The sequence below is a fragment of the Symsagittifera roscoffensis genome, chromosome 3, assembly GCF_963678635.1.
Source record: "Symsagittifera roscoffensis chromosome 3, txSymRosc1.1, whole genome shotgun sequence".
In the NCBI taxonomy this organism is placed as follows: Eukaryota; Metazoa; Xenacoelomorpha; order Acoela; family Convolutidae; genus Symsagittifera; species Symsagittifera roscoffensis.
Window position 1 is genome coordinate 6,013,447 of NC_087064.1, and position 19,883 is coordinate 6,033,329.

Genomic DNA, 19,883 nt, shown 5'->3' on the forward strand with positions numbered 1-19,883 from the left:
AAAATTCAGAAACTTTCTGGGAGCTCAAAATTCCTCTATGCTAATTTAAAGGACAGCGCTGTAGATGCTCTATCTGGAAATCTTACTCAATGCTGACAGAGTATGCGTGCTCAGGGAAAGAAAAACAGGCACAAACTCTTAAGAGATTTTAGTCAAATCATCAGGAATTGAATGTTGAGCGAATTTTTGCGACCAATTGCAGAAAAAGATAAACAGAAAATTTTTTTGAAATAATGAAAATTTTTTAAACGAAAGTTTTTGAATTGAACATAGTGCAAAAAAAAACAATTTTCAAACACTTCCCAATTTTCAAACACGTTAAGGTCAAATTGGTCCATTACCAGCGTGGATAGTCTTTGCTAGTTACCATAATGGGTTAAAGAGCTCCAAAAACTCGAAATTCATTTTTTTGTCCTGTTTTAATTCCTTGTTATTTTTTTCAAATGCTTCCTCGCAATCGAGGAAAATTCTATTTTTGAGCCGATATTACATCGGCCAAAGCTATTTGAGGGAAACAAATGGGAAATTGAACAGCCGAGTAATTGAAAGTACAAATAACAGAAATAAATAAAAATGGCAATCCGTTGTAGCAATTTTAAATGTGTCCAAAAAACAAGAGTACTAATACAATGACCATATAGTACTGTATCAGCAACCAACAATACGGTAGTTTAATTTGAATTTTGAGCACGTTAATGTAGCGTAAGTGCTGTTACCAATGATTAGATGATTTTGTTAAGCAAGTTGTCAATCTGAAAAAAACCTTGCCGATTTGGGAATACTTGCTATTCGCAACGCGTGCTTAGATAGACAATTAAGCCACCAAGAGAGCAATTAAGCCACCAAAAAGTTAGAGACAATCTATAGCCCAACATTTTTTTTTCAAACTGCTTTTTTTCAATTTGCAAAAAAGCCCTGCCCGGATTCATTTTCTGGACCATTGTCTCAGTCATGCACGTCACCTCTTCGCCGTCTTTGTATCACGATACACTGAAGTTGAATTGCTTATGGATCAAGCTATCAATCGTTTCAGTGACTGTTATTCAAACTTTTAGCCTGAAAAGTTTGTTTGCTCTATGTTTTGATCTGATAATGCTTGCTTATCTCTGGTGTAAAAATTTTTGCAGGTAAATAAATTATAATTCAAGTGTTTCAGTCCCTTTTAAGCCCAGCTGCATTTAAATCTATTATCTCCATTCAAACGGCGCAATTTGACGCAACTAAATTGATTAAAGAAGTAGAAACTGTTAAAGTTGATAAATTGAAGTCTAACATAATTTTAAATGAAACCAAAAATAAAAACTTTGCGTAAAACGGCAATTAGAAACGCAAATATGCTCAAAAATTACTACAATACAAATTAATTACCGGAAAAGGAAACAATTATTTTCAAATTTGATTTTCAAAAATATTTTCAAGTAATAATATCAAAGCTAATTATGCAAAAGGGTCAATTCAAATATTATAATCAAATTGAAGAAACTATAGGCTACAACAAAAGAAATAGGCGAAAATCTGAATTTTATTATCGGATAATCGACTTACAAAAAAGTTGACGATTTTCGATGTGCGCAACATATGATACACAGATTGAGTCATAAAAAATACATTTCAAAAAATGAGAGCTACAGTTCAAACTATTGATATCAATTAATTCTTAGTTGAAATCCTTGTGATAATTGCGCACCAAAATAGGTCATCGTGAAAATGCCATTTTGAAAGTTAAAAAAATGTATAGGGAATCGGAAATCGGAAGGAAGAAGAGCTGAAAAACGATTTGAACTAGCTTCATTTATATCAAAGACTCCACCTGCTTTTCCTGCAATGTTTCTTACCGTAAAACGCGAAGAAACTTGTTTACGCCAGAAGGAAAAATTTAATTTTGTTGCGTTCTTTCCTCGGTGCTTGGAAGTTTTACGGTCAATAGCTCGTAAATTTATGACTCAAACCGTTAAAACAGGCGTAACATTTAAGTTGTTGAAGGGACTTACTCCCTCACACAGTGGTTAATCTTCTATAGGCAGGTCATTGGAATTGAATATTTGTAGCCATTCTCTTTATTGGAGAACTTTTGCCGCCATAAGCGGTACCACGGGGCAGCAGTGCAGAAGTCCTCGCCTGTTAATCGACAGGTCGGATGTTCGAGGCCCACCACCGTGATATGTACTCGTTGACTGAGGGCGATGCAACACTAAAAAAAATTACCCTGGGTGAACGAGGGGCGCAACAGCGTTTCTTCGTGAAGGGCTGAACAGCTCGTATGATTGTCCTTTCCCTGGAAGAAAAGTTATTTTTATCCATTATCGGCTCTTTCTGCGGCTCTTTTGACCCACCTGGTATGAACAATTATTGGTGTTTGACAAGGGGACGGGTCTGATCTACACAGTGAATTAAATAGTGAGCTGAATAAACAAAATGAAGTCAGTTTGGGGGTAAGCGAATTGCATCACAATTTGCTTGCCCTCAAATCGAACGAACAAAAAAATTAACTCCTGTAACAAAGTGTGATTTAATATTCGACTAAAAATTTTCTTCCAATTGGGTGCATTGCTGCTGCTTTGCTTGCTTATCTGTCTTTTATAATTGTCTATTACGTTCATTGTCTGGATCAGCTTGTCATTCACCCATTATTTTATGGTGCAAATAGTGGTTTAATAAATTTAAATATGAAGATTAAATGTTTGGAATAGCTTACTCGGCTCTCCCACAGTTCCCCACATCAGATAGAAACACCATTTTTACGGAGTAACTGTTAATTTTACGATGTTGTATATGAAGACAAAAACAAAGGAACTTAGCAGAATTGTAAGGCATTCCATTCAGTTCGAGAGCGTCAGATTGGGTATTCTATCCCTTGCCATAGCAATGATGAGTGAGGACGAGCTCTCGCATGTTTTTTTTACTTCAAGCCTGGTGCAGCCTGACCGGTTTTAGCTGCAAAAACTACCACAAAAAAGATCTGGACGCAAAAATGGCCCTCAGTCTCAAAACATAGCTTCACTAAACATATTAACTGAAGTATGGAATGTAGAGAAATAATAGAAATTAACTATGCTTATACAGGCTTGATAGCTTTTTATAGATCCTCTGCCTAACAATTTTATAAATTTCCCAAAAGACAAATTAAATAATTTAGTGCATAGATTAAGGGATGTCTTTATACTCGAAAACTGAATTTGTTCGATTTATTTTTAAGTCACAATACAAATATGACTATGGACTGATGTGGGGTGGGGTTGCTCGAACTGCATTCTTTCAGAAGATCAGGCGTTGTCTTCGCACAAAAATTTTGTACTATTCAAGTCTGAGTATGGGAACACAACGTTGGGTTGCTTCATTTTGCATCAATAGAACAGTCATATTTCGAGAATTTTGAAAAAATGTTTAAAAAGGAGGGAAGTTTTAACTGCCAAAAATTCCAGCGACATTACGGAACTACTTCTTCTAGTGGATGAACTACCTGTAAAATCTAAATTTTAATTTTTTGTTTTTGACTTGTTTTTTGAAAAAAAAACTTTCGAATTTTATGGACAAACAAATTGATTCAAAGCTCTTTGAAGTTCATGGATTATTTATGATAGGTAAGTTATTTAATCCGCTGGGAAATCTGAAAACTAAAATCCACTTTTCAAACTAGATTAATAAAAATAAACTTCAACCGTGAGGAATCAACATTGAGCGTGAACAAGTGAAGTGGACTTTTTACTTAAAAAAAGGAAAAAGGTTCCTTCACGTTCATTGACTCTTAGAAAACTGTAGGTGCGGGAGGGGAGACGGTAAAAAAAGGCGCTTACTCAATCAACATGCCAATTTTTATGGGACAATCCGACATCGTGAACAAAAAGTTTACGGGTAAAAGCAGGCTGAGGTGAAAGAACCCCGTTTCCTCAATGATCCAAATAACTCTTTGTGCCGGTTGACAGCCCAGCCCCTAAATGGGACTGCCTGTGATGCGTGAAATAAGATTCTTTTCAGCCTGCCTCAATTTCCCTTAAAACACTTGAACTCGGCGTGACATAACTAATGATCACGTTTCAAATGAATGGTGCTAATTTGCATTTCCTTTTCCAGTTCACTTCACACTCGAAAGACGACGTGCTTTTCAATGGATTAAATTTCAAGGTCAATCTGAGATAATCTTCAACAAGCAATTTCAATTTTATATCTTTATGAGCAATCAGCAGAAGTATTTACAATTTTTATGAATGAAATCGAATCAATGACCATTAAATGAAACGGAGCGTACTTGAGAGCAATACTGCCATCTAATAATCAAGTCGAGCAGAGGGGAAAATTGAGCTGAACTATAATTTTTGAATGTCAACATAAAATTAATGATTGGAATTTAACAGTTCAATACACGACTGAAAGTAATTTCACGCTTCAAATTCGATGCTTCAAGTTTCGACAATAGTTATGGCAAGAATTTATTACAAAAAATGAATTAGTTGCAGTCCAAAAAAAAAGAAATCGATGAGAATTTTGCACCTTTTAAAATTCCATGCAGCGGTTATCAATATGGAGTGTATCGATTAGCATACATAATGATGAAAATTCAGCGATTGCCGAATAAACAGAAAAGAGAATAAACACATTGCAGAGGCCATTTACCATGACAAGAAAACCATTGCAGCAAACTTAAAGTAATCATTAAACTTTCTTTCAGAGCAAAATTTGCCCTGGCTGGAAAATAATTTGAAAATGGACATAAAGAAAACTAACCCCACAACAAAAGAGCGTGAAAAAATTTCCACACTTTCCCTTAAAACAAAAAAAAATAGCCAACAGACAGTTTAAAGAGTTAATTAACGCAATTAAACAGAAAAAAAATACCGATTTGTTTTTTGAAAACATCATCGCGACCTAATTAAGAAACCGAACTACGTTCACCGACTCTTAAAAACAATTAACGAGGAGACGAAGCTTCGCTTCGCAAACACTAGTGAGAGCACGACAAAAAGTAGCTCTCTAAAGTGCAATAAGAAAAAGTAGAAATAAGCCTCGAATTAATAAAAATTCGGTTACATGTCGGATTCGATCTGCGACCTAGATATAATGAGTCTCCCGCACTAACCACTTAGCCACAAACGCTTAATATGACATAAACAATAGTCACAAATAAAGCAGAGAACAGATGCTATGAAACTTCCAATGCTACAGATCGTGATTACAGCAAAATATATCAAATAAGTGAACACTTTTATTTGCGAGTTAGGTTTGTACTAATACACTAATGCTCTCAAGTTTGATCAAATTACGTTGCCGCTCAATAGAAATGTCATTAAGGTAAAAAATTATGGCTAACAAGCTTTTATCATGGTCATTGCTTCTTCCATTTGATTTTTACGATAAAACAGATGTATAAAAGTTAATTTAGTTTGAAATATGGCTCTTTTTCCTTTCCCCCCACCTCGCACGAGCATCAATTTTTATGCTATAGCGGGTGGTTTTACAAGGTTGTTTATGAAGACCAAATATGTTTGCCATGGCCTTATTAGTCCGTGTGCCAATTTTCATAACAATTGAATAATGTGAACAAATTTTTCATTTATAAAATTTTGCAGTGGGGGGGGGGGGGGGAGGGGAGAGGAAAAAGAGCCGGAAATATGCCAGTAAGGAGTTTGTTTCGAAGCTATATTCGCATTTCAATTTCATATCCTAACTCTATCCTTAAGTTCTAAGCTTGAGGCATGAATGAACGCCCTGACATCGTCTTCTTTTCACCACCTTTCTCCTCGTTAGGTAACGCCCGATTGAGCACTTTGATGAAATGACTACTTTGCGCCCTCATTCTCGAATGAATATATGCCTTGGAACACTTGAGATGATAATGCAGATAGTTTCTGAAGCTCAGACACAGTTTGATAGCATTCAGCTGCTTCGCTTCGCCTGTGATGACCTGCTGACGAAGCGAGATCACGACATAAGCAGCACGACTATTGTCGTAACTTGAGAATATATCCGCCACTTCATTCGGTGGTTTTCCAACGAAGGCACGAACGCCTGGACCGGCAACACGTGTCTCTGAGAACTCCTGGATGAACACTTTTCCAATTTCGAAATCATCGTCATCGTCAAATTTGGTCCTGTAGGTCAGTTCAACTTGGTCAGCTAGAACAGCATTTTAATCAAATTAACATAGCCAACAGGTAGAAAGAAACGGTCAAGGAACTGAAGGACAAAAAAAGCAAATGATTGACTTGTTTAGCTAAATTTTGAAATTAAAAGTAAATGAAAATTTTTTATTCGAAAGCGGGCCCGGTTTTGCTTTTTGCTCATGAATTTAAATGGATTTTACAAAAAATCAGACCTCGACATAGAGGCGAAGCTGCGCTTCGCAAACACTTGCGAGAACACGACCAAAAAGCAGCTCTATCAAGTGAAATAAGAAAAAGGGGAAATACGCCCCGAATTAGCAAAAACTCGGCTTCGTGTAGGATTCGAATCTGCGAACTAGCAAATTTGAGTCTCACACACTAACCACAGATGCTTAAAACACCAATAACTAGCCAGCAATAACGCAGTTACATATTCTAATGAACTGCCAACTCGATGAAGCAAAAGTAGCATCAAATACAAAAAGAGACAATTTTGCATGTAATTAATTGGAAAGCATAAAGCCAAATTATGTATAAATTATGCATTTCAACAAAAAAATTGCGAGACACATTGAGTTGAAAAATTTCTGAAATCGAGCTTTTTATTATTGTCCTGCTGTTATAATTTTTGTCCTGCTGTTATAATTTTTTGGTTCATTTCATGAATTAAAAATGCATCAACTGTGTTAACTTTTTTACTAATCAAATGTTAAAGCAAATATGACATTATACTATACTGCTACAGCAGCCTACCGTTCGAAGTGCCACCAAAAGTAAGACTTCTATTTGCGACTTAGGTTGGAAAAAAGAAGAGTCGCTTATGGACCGCATACCCCAAACACTAAGCAAAAATCGAAGTATTGCCAGAAATCCAGATTATTAGATCTTCCTTATTTTACCCGTCACATAACACCAAATTATATTCCTAAATTTTTGAAATTTTCAAGATTAGCTGAAGGCACATGCATCTCATATGCACTATCGAATCCTCTCGCCATAAATTTAAGATTGAATAGAAAACATTTTTGAAAAAAAAAAGAATTGTTTTTTGAAAAATTGCAAAATCTGAATCAATCCAAAGTTTCGGTTGATGAGAAATCTAAGCTTTCAATTTCGGTAAATTTGCTACAGCTGAAACGATGATTCAAATCATCCGGACAAAATTTGAAATTTAAAATGCAATTTTCACAAACTGGGTTGGCATTAGACAAAAAATGATAAGACAAAACTAGATAAAAAAGTTGGCTAAAATAATATGGTGAATTTTTTACTGCTAAATTCGGGCAAAAATCTTGCATAAAAAATAATCCTGTTTGGCCTTTTAGTCGGTAAAAAATTACGCCAGAACTACCTGATAAATTGCCTCGACAATTATATCAAAGTGAGCCACTTATGTAGACCAACAAAATTTAACTAAATTTATGTTTCGTTTATTAGCCAAAAATTTTCCTTTTTACAAAAACAAGCTAATACTTTTTTCATTAAAACATGTTATCCTTTCCTTAACTTTCTTGGGCTATATGAGAGGAATTTTGATATAACTTCGAAAACAATTTATCTCCTAGTTCTGGCGTAGTTTTTGATTGACTAAAAAAGACAAAAAAATGATCAGTTTTGTTGTGAACATGTGGACCCGATATTCGCAACAATATTTTACATCACAACAAGTTTGCAAACATAGCCAACTGACAGTTGGAAAATAGTAATGGTTGCACAGAAACTGAAAAAAACGACGTGTTTTCAAAAACCTTCAACTTCAAAATAAATGGCCTTAAACTTTTTTGAGTTTGTAGAACAAATTATGATGGACACTTATATGTTAAAATTAATCCAATTTGAGAAAACCGGATCAATATGTAAAAGCTTTTATTTCGCTGGAAAATCTGATAACTAATTTCCATTTTCGAAATTAGAAGTCGATCACGTTTCTCGTGACCTTTACAATTTTACTGTTCGATAGTGGAGTTTGCTTTCCTTTCAACTATAGAAATACACTGAACTTAAAAAAAATCACAAGTCAAACCGCAAAAAATCAAAACTGAGCGTGAACAAATTTTGAGATTTTTTCCTGAAAAAAAATCAGCAAGACCTATAAAAGAGTGATTACTTTAATTTTAAAAACAAGTTTTGTCTTTATCATTTTTTTTCTAATGCCAACCCAATATGGGAAAAATGCGTTTTGAAATTGAAGTCTTCTTTTGTTTTGTCCCCGTAACATAAATCAGCACTGCACTGTACAATGATATTTTTTCGGTAATCGCTTAAATCCAGTTTGTTCTCAGATTTGTAAAAAAAAGGTAACATATCAGTTTTGAACGCTAGATGATTAGTTAGAAACAATAGGTAGGGAGCAAGAATGAAGCAATTCTTCCTTTGAACAAGTAACTTACTTCATCTAGGCTGCAGTTTTTTTCGATTTCAGATTACGAATAACATTGATTATACCGTGCAGTGAACTATCAGCAAGATACATTGACTGACTTACATTTTCGAACTTAAAATAATATTAACATTTTCAATAGCATTTGCCAGCTTTGAGCTGATTGAGGTTAAAATTAAATCATTGCAGGTATATGCTTTCACTTAAATCTGCTAAGTCTTTTCCCTTGTCACTAATAGCTGCAATTCCAGATGCTCGTGTAATTTTGCAGGCTATTTTATATAAAATTGTTAATTATTTTAATGATATTTCGACCTTTTTTCGCTCGTGAGTAAACATCATCTTTTATGCACATAACTTTATCACTTTTCCACAATCTACGAAACTGTTTTCCCTTGACGACAGCCTTTAAACGTCTTCATCTGCATTTTCATCAGCTGACATCAGTCTGCATTTAAACGTATTCGCTGTTTAGTCTGTATTTTAAAGATGTCTTATCTGCATTATCATCATCTTCTGTACATACACTGAGACAAACTTTCGATCTTTATAGTCAAATTTCGTGATAGGGGTTGGATAATGAAACCTTTGGATTGTCAAATCTTTAGTTGCTACGCTTCATTACTCGATAGTCGAAGTCACGCTCAGACTTTGAAACTACTCAATAAGTTTATCACAACAATTGGCTGTTGTTCACTTTCACATGTTCGAAAGGGCAAAATTAATTAATGTTGGAAAACATACCTAGAGGTCTAACATAGATGGCCTCATCTGTTCTGATTTTGATCAATTGGGGTTGAAGTGGCTTCGGATTCTCCTCGAACACCTCTTTGAAACATGGCATCAGATAGGCTGCGAACACGTGGTACTTTATATCGGCCATGTCACTGATCAGCTGGTCTGCACTTGAGAGTGACTTGATGGCGTCACTCTCAAAGTCCAGCAGAATGTTGATGTCGTGAGTCGCTCCGTCACCACTCTCCTGAAAAAAAAACAGTTTTTCAAAAAACAATTATAAATTTAAACGTTTTATGTCTCTTCACCTCGAAGATACCTTACACAACTAGAGCTTAAGCTTCTTCAAATCTGAATTGAAAACTAAGAGAACGGAAAACTTTTATACTTGGGTTTTCACTGTTTTTGTCTATTCAAATGGTTGGCGATATCGATTCGCACTCGTTATAAAAATATTTCAAACCCCATTTTTCCCAAAACAGAGACCATTTTTTTTCTAACCAAGCTCACTCGACGCTTTCTGAGGTTTATACGAAGTGACTGATTTTTCGTGTTTAAAATTACTAGTGTTCGAAGCCTTCTTTAACCAAAATGTGTTCACACTCGTGTACTCCAGCCAAAAATATGAGGTCAGACAAAAAAGATTGATGGTATTAACCAGTGATGTCCATTTAAAAAAAATAAAAATTGAAATTTTAATTAAAATTGTTTAGGAAAATTATAAAAATTGTTGGCATCAATTAAAATTTTTTGTCGTGAAAATTAAGATTGCTTGCTTTTTCCGCAGAACTGTGAACTTAATTATCATGAGTAAATTCTGTACTTCGGCGGGCTCATAATTTCACATTTAAATAAATTTAAATGAAAATTCAATTTAATTAAATTTGTTTTTTTTAATGGACATCACTGGTATTAACTCAAATTACGTTGATTATTTCATTTTAATTTTAACAAATTGCTGACAGAAGAAGCAGCTATTGTACTCGGGGTTCAAAAACCAACCGATAATCAGGAATATTTAGAGAATATATTTGTATATCGCAGGAATAATAAATTGAAGTAATTCGCTGTTGATAGTAGCGGTTTCTGAAATTTTGTTGCTTTATGCCAACTTCATTAAAAAATCATGAAATTCAAATTTTTATTCTAATTATCAAATGTTCAAAAACGTATCTTTTTTTGTTCAATTTATCAAACGTCCAGAAAAAAAAACATTTGGCAAGGATATTTCTAACACCCAACGATAAACCGATTGACCAATTCATTTATTTTCCGACGTTTTAATTCACTATTGAACGAGTTCAAATCTCAATGCTGAATGAAGTTATGTCAAATCTTCAATTCATTTATTTTTTCCAATTACCGTCAAAAAGGGAGCGTACGAGTACTTGGCTAAGTATTCCTTCACATTCACATCCGACCTCTCCATTATGACCTTGAACCCGGTGACGTCAATCCCGACCATGACCTTGTTCCGGTCAAGCGGGTTTCCGATGTTGGTGATATTGTACATTAGACCATCGTAGTCACAGAAGGAAGCCACTATCAGGTCTGGTTTGGATGACTTGCTGAAACGCCGGGTGAGAATGTCGCGCAGGATGTTACTACCAGTATCGAGGATCAACATTGTTCTACTATAGCTATCACAGATCTGAAAAACAATACCGTAGCAAACATAGCCAACTGATAGTTGGAAAAGAATAATGAACAGAAAAAAAAAACACTGACTTTGTTGAAAAAATCTCAACTTTCGAATCTCAAACAAAAAATTAGATGCCCTTTAAGCTCTTTGAATTTCTAAATAACTTACGACTGGCGTTTTTTTTAAATAACATTAAGCCAACTTGAGAAAACTGGATCAATAGGTAAAGTTTTTATTCCGCTGGAAATCTAAAAATTAAATTCCACTTTCGAAACCGTTCGCGTGAATTAAATTTCCATGTTCACGTTTTTTCTCGCCATTTCCACGTTCGTACATGGAGAGTGCTTTTTACGATGAATTTCAGATGAATTTCAATTGAACTCAAAAAGTGCATATATATATATCTAAGTGCATTCATAAATTCATCAAGGTGTACGAATGCACATCTGTAGTTATTAGAGCATTTTAAGGCTTTTCCTGGAAAAATAAAACGAAAAAAACTCACCAAGACCTATATAAGAGTCTTCGCTAAGCTCATTACTCTTAATAAAAGTCGCAAATATCAATTGCCTGCTTTCACAATTAGATTCAGTGATAATTAAAAAAACAAAGTTGACAACAAATATTTGCGAGTGATAAACAAAACAAGGTTTGTTGTTTCTGATTTTCGAAGAAATTTCTGTCATCAGCAATCTATCCGACAAATACCCGGCCCGAACTCTGCAGCTGCTGGAACAATCGGTTCTACGTCCGTATAGGATAAGTCGTCTCTCGTCTATGCCTTCCGTCAATGTAAACTAAAGGTGATTTTGAGTATAAAACTCAAGTTCATCTAAACAAAACAATGTTAAAATGATGATGTAACAGTTTTTCATCATTGCAAAACAAAAAAACTGTCAGAAAAGTTAGTGACACATGTTCTAAAATAACTTTTGACAAACTATAAATCTAATTAGGGCACGGTGCACGAACTATAACGAAATCTATTTATACCTGCTACAGGCGTTACTTAACAAGCCAGCTAAACGCCTCCGAAAAAAACTAGTTTTAAGCGGTTATAAGCAAGCCTCAAGTGAATATTAAGCTATCTATTATTATATTTGTTTCAAAAATGAATTTTTAGATCACAGCGCAAGAAAAAACCCAACGACCTATTTTTCTCAAATTGGGTTAGTTCCGCTTCGAGCGATCTCTCATCCCCCCATTGCTACGTGGGAGTGAGGGAGAGGGGGGGGGGGGGTTGTGGGTGAGAGATTGTCTAAAACTAACCCAAACTGAGAAAAATGGGTCTTCAGTTAATTTTTTTTCTTGCGCTGGTCTAAAAAATTATAACAGATGTGTTCAAAACTGAAGTCATTCACATATATGTACTTTGATTATTGTAGTTTCCGCTATTTGCGTACTTTCATTATTGGAGAGCGTAATTTTTCTTTTTAAGCAACTAAATTTGAACTCAACTTGAAAAGAAGTCAAAATGTAAAATTGCGACAAATTAAGCGTGAAACAATTTTAGACTAGTTTCCTGAAAAAACCACAGGACGTTTTCAAGTACCTTCACTGCTCTAAATTGACGCTAAATCAAAGACTGATTAATGTTTTTCACGTTGTTTCACCTCTACTTTACTTCAATAGTTCAGTACCTCATTTTCCGTTCGATCAGATGGTAAAAAACAGCCGTTACTTTTTATATTGGTGAGGAATAATAGAAAGAACCAATTACGATCGACATGATTAGTGGGTTATCAAACAATCACTCCAAATTGTAACAGCAATTAAATTTACTCCTGGCAGCTTTAGCAGCCCCCACTTTCTGCAAGAAAAAAACACATGATGGCTGCATGTTTCCGTGACATATTTGAAAAACTAAAGCAATATTTGAACCAATAGTGCAGTATCTTTTCTAGAACAATAAAAAAACCAAATTGAAAATTAAAACTCAGGTTTTAGCGTGAATCTTGTTCTAATGTGTGCGTGTATTTTGATCGAGTTTGTCTTATGTGCTTCATACTAAGTGAAATTCATTACTAGGTACCCGAGGGAGGATATAGTTAAAGCGATCCCTCGTAATTAGTTAACATCTCGACACTGAGTATCTCGACTTGTTCACAAAATTTCTCGAAGCAATATAGATGTGAGTATAGTAAAACAACAAAGATGCTACAACATACAATTCCCTAAGTACCATTTAACCAACACATGTCAGTATTACCAAAGTAGCAGATTGGAGCATAACTTTTTTACATACAAGTTCCCGTATGAACGATCTGTGAACAATTTTTTTTTGGTTTAAATTCTATGAAATGAGGGTTGGGGGACAATACTGGAAAAGAACCCTCCCCCCGCCCCCACTAAGAACGTACTTAACATATTGATGACATTCTCGTCGTGTTTCTCTGTCCTCGTCCACAGACTCTTTGCTTCTTTCGCCGCTTCCACGTTCAGCTCATCCACTGACTTGTTGATTTGAGAAAAGTCATTTACCACCAGGATGGTTTTTAGCTGGGCCGTTATCTCCGTCAACTTTTCACAAGCTCTCACAATGGCCAAAGTCCTTGCCTAGAAAACAAGTTCAGATTAAACAACAATGATAGCCAGTTTCTTTGCAAGTAGCTCATAGTGTATCACGGGAGAGCTGTTGTTGTTTTGCGCAGGTTAATAATTAAATGCAAATTTCGGAAATTCATTTTAGCGCTGGCAAATGCTCTAGAAACCTCGAGCAACTAATTTTTGCCATGGTGGGCCTCAAACCAGCGCCGCTTTGATTGAACGTCGCTCGGCATGTTGAATTTTTAAAATTATATTGGGCACGGCGACAATTCAACGCAAGCGACAACTCGTAGCATTTAAAATAAAGCAACAATTCGCACTATCCGTAGCAAGCAACCACGATCCGTAGCAAGTAAAATTTCAAGTGAAAACATGACATTAAATAGAAGAAAAACGCAAGGGATGTTACTATTGAAAGTCGTGCATTTACCCAAACATGTATCTTTAGCTAGAACTAATCTAGAGGAGCTACCGAGCCTGCGCTCCCCTCAATAAAAAATATTCCTGAGCATTTTGAGTTTTCTGCTTTTGATTCCCAAAGCTTGATTTTCAGATTTTGATTTCTAGAGCTTGATTTCGAAATTGGTATTAATGAGTTTGGCAGTGAAATGTGCAAATCAGACGAATCCCACTATTGGACCATGTAGATAACTTCGAAACAAAAAGGGAGGGAACAATTCTTCGTTAGCTTGTGGAATCAATTCGAGAAAATTAGAATGGGACACAAAAGACCAACAACTCAGTTAAGGGCTGGAACACGGCTTTTTAGATGGGAGTGTGATGTACCTAGACCACCATTCAGAAAATTATTCAAATCTAGAGAAACAAAAAAGCATGCTGGAAAATAAGCTCGCCTTATTAGTCCGAGAAAGTGTTACCAAGGTGTCCAAATTGAAATCCCACTCGCGGTTAATTGAGCTGCTAAAGCACTATAAAATTGATAACCTTCTTAAGCAACTTGAGGGTCTTTCTTTAAATTTTAATTTCCAAGTTCATTTATTTCTTTGATCTGATCAAATGTTGCTGCCGCTAATAATTGTCGCCTGCTACAAATAGTCACTTTTTTTAAGTGCTACGAGTTTTCGCCTCGCATCATATTGCACGACTATGAAAGAAAAACAATTAAAAACACTGAAACGAAAATGCAATTAGCATTGAACAGCTCAAAAACGCCCCCAATCCCCCCCCCCCCCGCACCCACACACTTGAACAAAACAAAATTTCAATATTACTAGCAGGTAACGCACCTCTGGTGCTTCAAACAGATTAGTAAACATGAAAATTGCAGATAAACATCACAGAAATTGGGACAAAACAGCGGAATGGATGTAACCGAAAATTAGACGGGGAAATCCAACAACGCTTCTGATTTCATGAACGATAAAAGAAACTTTGACTAGAAAGTTCAAAACTCCATAACTACTGAATTTCAGATAAATGAAACCCTAAAATAGCCGACAGCATACAACTGCACTTTTCATACTAAGAAATTGAAACTATCAATCGCTAAATTATCAAATTCATAAATGGGATTCATAATCCATCGTAATTAATTTTAAAATATCAGACTCTGTTTTTTCTTTCATTAATAGTTAACCCCACCAAAGCGTCGACAATTTCAGAATTTGAAAAGCGTTATTTGAAAGATAGAAACGTCTTAACTAAGAAAACAAAAGGCGTTGAACAGTCATAACTGGAGTCCAGACAAACATCCTGAGAGTACATTGAGAGCACCTCGCCATAGTGTTGAGTATTTCGAACTTGGAAATCACGTTAGATCTTAAATTTTTATGAAATTTTTGAAAAAGCATCAAACTAAAATTCAGAAACTAATTCAGAAATTTTGAAGCAAGATCTGCGACCTCTGAGAGTACCCAGAGGGCAACCCACTGCAGGATTGGGAATTTCTGAAAACTTCTAAAAGAATATTTCTAAAAGAATCATCTAAATTTCTAAAAGAATCATAAAAATGTCATATCTCGGAACGTAAAAAGATTTGAGCAGTCACATTTGGATGCAATATTTGCAAAGACGGAGGGTATCCTGACAGCCCCTTACGCTATAGAGTTGAAAATTTCAATTTTAAATGAGTTTTTTATATCTCAATTGATTGATTTTTTTTGGAAAAAACTTAAAAACGTCAATCTCGGAAACTAAAAGGATTTGAGCAGTCATATTTTGTTGCAAGGTTTGAATCCCCTGAGAAAACCCTGACAGCACCTAATTTCAGGGTTGAGTTTCAAACTTTGTCAAGTATTCATATAATTTCTTTGAAAACTTTTTTTAAAAAAAAATCAGAAAAAAGTCATATCTCGGAAACTAAAAGGATTTGAGCAGGCACATTTGGATGCAATATTTGCAAAGACGGAGGGTATCCTGACAGCCCCTTACGCTATAGAGTTGAAAATTTCAATTTTAAATGAGTTTTTTATATCTCAATTGATTGATTTTTTTTGGAAAAAACTTAAAAACGTCAATCTCGGAAACTAAAAGGATTTGAGCAGTCATATTTTGTTGCAAGGTATGAATCCCCTGAGAAAACCCTGACAGCACCTAATTTCAGGGTTGAGAGTTTCAAATTTTGTCAAGTATTCATATAATTTCTTTGAAAACTTTTTTTTAAAAAAATCAGAAAAAAGTCATATCTCGGAAACTAAAAGGATTTGGGCAGGCAAGGTTTGCAACGACTGAGAGTGTCTTGACAGCAACTCAAACTATAGAGTTAAGAATTTCAAATTTTGTTAAGCTTTTTTAAATCTAAGTAATTTGAATTTTTTTGGAAAAAAAAAACAAAAAACGTCATATCGCAGAAAATAAAAGGATTTGAGCAGTCAATTTTTGAGGCCAGATTTGCAACCACTAAGAGAATCTTGACAGCGCCCAACTACAGGGTTGAGAATTTCAATTTATGTGGAATGTTTTACATCATAGTTATCAGAGAATTTTCGAAAACGTCACAAGAGTCATCAAATCTCGTAAACTAAATAAGATTTGGGTGTTCATATTTGGACTAAATTGCAACCCCTAGGATAACAATGACAGCATCCCACTTTTGGATTGCTAATTTCAGACATCACAAAAAACATTGAATTCGATCTGGAAAATTGAAAAAAAAATTAAAAATAGCAATATATGATCCTTTCATTGATTTTTTCGAACGTACAAATATTCTTTCGTTGAAACACGCAAATATAATACGCTGAAAAAGCTTAAACATGGCGAGATAGTGAAGCCCGCATTTAAATATATAATAGATAGAAGATAAAATATGGTAATATATGAACGAGGTTATATATGAAGACGCATTACGCTTGGCATAGCTTATTCGGTCAGCTAGTTAGAATTCCAGATTTTGTAATAATTCGACATTGTGACCCAGCGTATTCGAACTAAAAAGGAAAAGAGGGAGAGTTGGGACGCTCAAAACTCCCCAGTAGCACAAAACGGTGCTTTATATTTGCTCTGTTAACGAGCATGAAAAAATGAAACTATTGAAACATTGGTATACGCAATTACGCTTTTTGCATTGCAAAATAACCGCTCAAAAAAATTGCAAAAAAATTGTCATTCCACAGCCTATGATCTATTGTCCAACCGTACCCTTCTATATAATTTATGGTTTGCATTGCACAGAGAAACTATTTTCATTCAGCTCACGTTTCACAAAACTTTTAAAAACTTAACCAGCATCAACTCTAGTTGATGACATCATTGATGAGTAAGAGACACATTATCTTTCAATAACACAGAGACTACTTTCAATTGGCTATTTAACCTCCCTCAGCTCACACGAGCATCAATTTTATGGTGTAACGAGTGGTATTAAAAGGTTACATAAGAGAACCAAATATGTTTGTCATGGCTTCATTAGTCCGCATGTCAACTTTCATAACAATCACAATCGGACGATTTGATCAACTACTTGTAAAAATTTGCAGGTGGGGATAAAAGAAAAAGAGCATTTGAATTAAACTCTTTTTTTATTTCCACCCAATTGCAATGAATAGGGAGTATTCGTAGAAAAGTAGGATCTTGTTAAGTATTCCCCCTTCCATGGTACCTTGAACGTACCTCCCTCTCCTCCCCCCCCCCTTACAAAGAAAAAATTGAACGGTTAAGCATATACGAATTTTGAGCCTTGATAACTATCCCCCTTATTGCAATAGAAGGAGGGGAATATTTAACAAGATCCGAAAGGTATTAGTTCACATATGCTTAACCGTTGCATGAGTTCTTTATAGGGGGAGATTCGAAACTAGCCGCCATAGAAGAAGAAGGAATAGTTAAATAGAACCCTTTCAAAATATTTTCAAGGATTTTAAATCGCCCTCTCAACCTGTCTCTCCTTTCTGATTAAGGATATGATTTAGATTATAACACAATGTACGACTTCAGGAGTTTAGTCAGCAATAAAACATGGTTTACCAATCACGTTCCTTCACACCAGCTTGCTATAAAATTAAGTTGCAACATTAGTATAGAACATCAAAACATCCAAGCCACTAAATACTGTTGACCAACAAACACGATAAAATATTCAAAGTCACAACCTGAATCTCGAGATGTTCTTGTTGTACAATGGCCATGCTATTCAGCAAACTAGTTTCATTCGTGACGTCAGCCAACTTGGTTAATTCTAGAAAGTTCTCAGTGGTCGCCATTAGATTCTCTTTCAATTGCTGCTCCAGGTTAGCTAATTGTGAAGGTCCACCAGATCTTTTCTGGATGGCCGATGACGACATGGCAAAATCTGAAAGTTGGAAAAATATCGGTCCAGATTTTTCAAATCTAAAAAACAGTGATCACCGTCTGTCAATTTCGAATGCCATGTATAAAACAAACAAATTTCATTAAATAGTGATTGAAAAACATTTTCGCTACATCTTTTTTTTCGCATAATTACAAAACGAAACAAGGATAGCCATAGCCGGTTACTGTGCAAGTAGCACATATTGTTCCGACCAGTCTTAAAAAATACCAAAAAGTTTTCTGAAATTTGTGTCCTTTTTTTGCATGTTGTGATAAAAAAATCTGAACGAAATAATAGAACTTAGGCATAAGTGAGAGTCATAGTAAAATAGGTCAATTGAAAAACAGTTTTTGAAGAACAATGACTACAAAAACGAAATAGAAATTTGAAACAAAATTGCTGAAATTTTTTTGAACTTTCAAGTTTTTGATTCCCAAAATTGCGCTAAAAAACTCAAAAAACTAACTTTACTTGAGTAGAACTAAGTTTTTACGGCTTAAATTAAGCTTAAATAAGCTATTGCAATTACTAATTAGCTTGAAATTAGACCAAAAATCAAAAATGTCCAACCGGTTTTTCTCGACACTGAATTTTTTTGAAATTTTTCAATCTCGTTCGAATCACGACTGGAAGGGCTTTAATATGATATATCACTCAACCCTGTCCGATCATTAATTGTGGTAGCTGATTTTGCGTGGAAAATAAAAAGTTGAAAAAAACGAAAACACCCGAATACAAAGTTCCTCCCCATTTTCAATGGTCGGAACAAAAAGAATAGCCAGTTGCTGTTCATTAGCACAGAACATTCCGAATAAATTAAAAACACACAAAAAAAAACATTTTATTTCAGCAAATTTGTGGGTGATTTCAGTTTGAGTTTATGCTCAAACATGATATTTCCATGAGAAAAATTCCACAATGTTTACGGAACCACATTCATCGAAAAGTGCAAATTGTGAGGGGAAGAGAAAAACTTCAACCACAAAAGCAAGACTAATTTGATGCGGCATCTGGAAATTTTGCGTCCAACTCAATTCAATGTAGAAACGATCCTATTGCTCAGGACAGATCCCCTTAGAGGTGAGGTTGGATTTCAACAACTAGAAACGTATCGGAAACAGAACAATACTGAGTATATTCTTGAAGACATAATTGAGAAGGGTGAATTACCAGTTATACTAACAGAGTGTGATTGCTTTAAAGAGTTTGAGCCTCGATATACGCATCCTACGTATCAAACAATTTCGAATTAAAATTAGATTCTACAGTGACAGAGATGAAAAACTTTTAAAGACTTTGAGCCTCGATATACGCATCCTACGTATCAAACAATTTCGAATTAAAATTAGATTCTACAGTGACAGAGATGAAAAAGTTTTTCGAAGGATTAAGACAAGTTGACTGCAATCAATCGCAAGTCTTGACTACGCTGTAGCGCTACAATCATTGAAAGTCGACTCAAATTGAACATGAAGCTTTTCTCCTTTGATGAAATCATAAGAGGGCGAGATGCGCATTCACTCAGGACTGCTACTCGGGACGCATTTGATGAACGCTGATTTGTTCAAAAACCGTACTGCTTTACTACAGACAGCTGCAGCGTCATGAAAAAAAGCGTTCGAAGCTATCCAAATTTCCAGCGAAGGATACGATTATGAAATCACTGACGACTGATTCTTCATTTTAAAAAGAATGTTCAATCGCTCGGCTGCGCTACGCATCGTCGTCAAA

The 19,883-nt window shown here is 35.1% G+C and overlaps 2 protein-coding genes across 2 annotated transcripts in view; both read right to left on the reverse strand.

Annotated features, from left to right (window-relative positions):
• Positions 1 to 5,574: 5,574 nt before the first annotated feature.
• The window catches only part of LOC134842045 (actin-related protein 2/3 complex subunit 2-B-like), a 60,153-nt gene continuing 45,844 nt past the window's right edge, over positions 5,575 to 19,883 (reverse strand). The window contains exons 2-4 of the mRNA XM_063858199.1: positions 10,577 to 10,866; positions 9,223 to 9,460; positions 5,575 to 6,111 (exon numbers count right to left, since the gene is read on the reverse strand). Coding sequence (XP_063714269.1) covers positions 5,678 to 6,111; positions 9,223 to 9,460; positions 10,577 to 10,840 — 936 coding nt within the window. The 5' untranslated portion in view covers positions 10,841 to 10,866 and the 3' untranslated portion in view covers positions 5,575 to 5,677. The remainder of the gene's footprint in view (positions 6,112 to 9,222; positions 9,461 to 10,576; positions 10,867 to 19,883) is intronic.
• Positions 12,649 to 18,144, reverse strand: LOC134841541 (mediator of RNA polymerase II transcription subunit 22-like). The gene is made up of 3 exons (XM_063857570.1): positions 17,953 to 18,144; positions 13,216 to 13,411; positions 12,649 to 12,665 (listed from the first exon to the last, which is right to left on the reverse strand). Exons 1-3 carry the CDS (start codon positions 18,142 to 18,144, stop codon positions 12,649 to 12,651), a joined length of 405 nt encoding a protein of 134 aa, XP_063713640.1.

What these genes read in the sequence shown, in the direction of transcription:
- LOC134841541 (XM_063857570.1), bottom strand. Translation starts at nt 18,144, where the DNA reads ATGTCGTCATCGGCCATCCAGAAAAGATCTGGTGGACCTTCACAATTA. An exon ending in AAGAACATCTCGAGATTCAG is followed by an intron (nt 13,412 to 17,952) that starts GTTGTGACTTTG and finishes CTTGTTTTCTAG; the next exon opens with GCAAGGACTTTGGCCATTGT.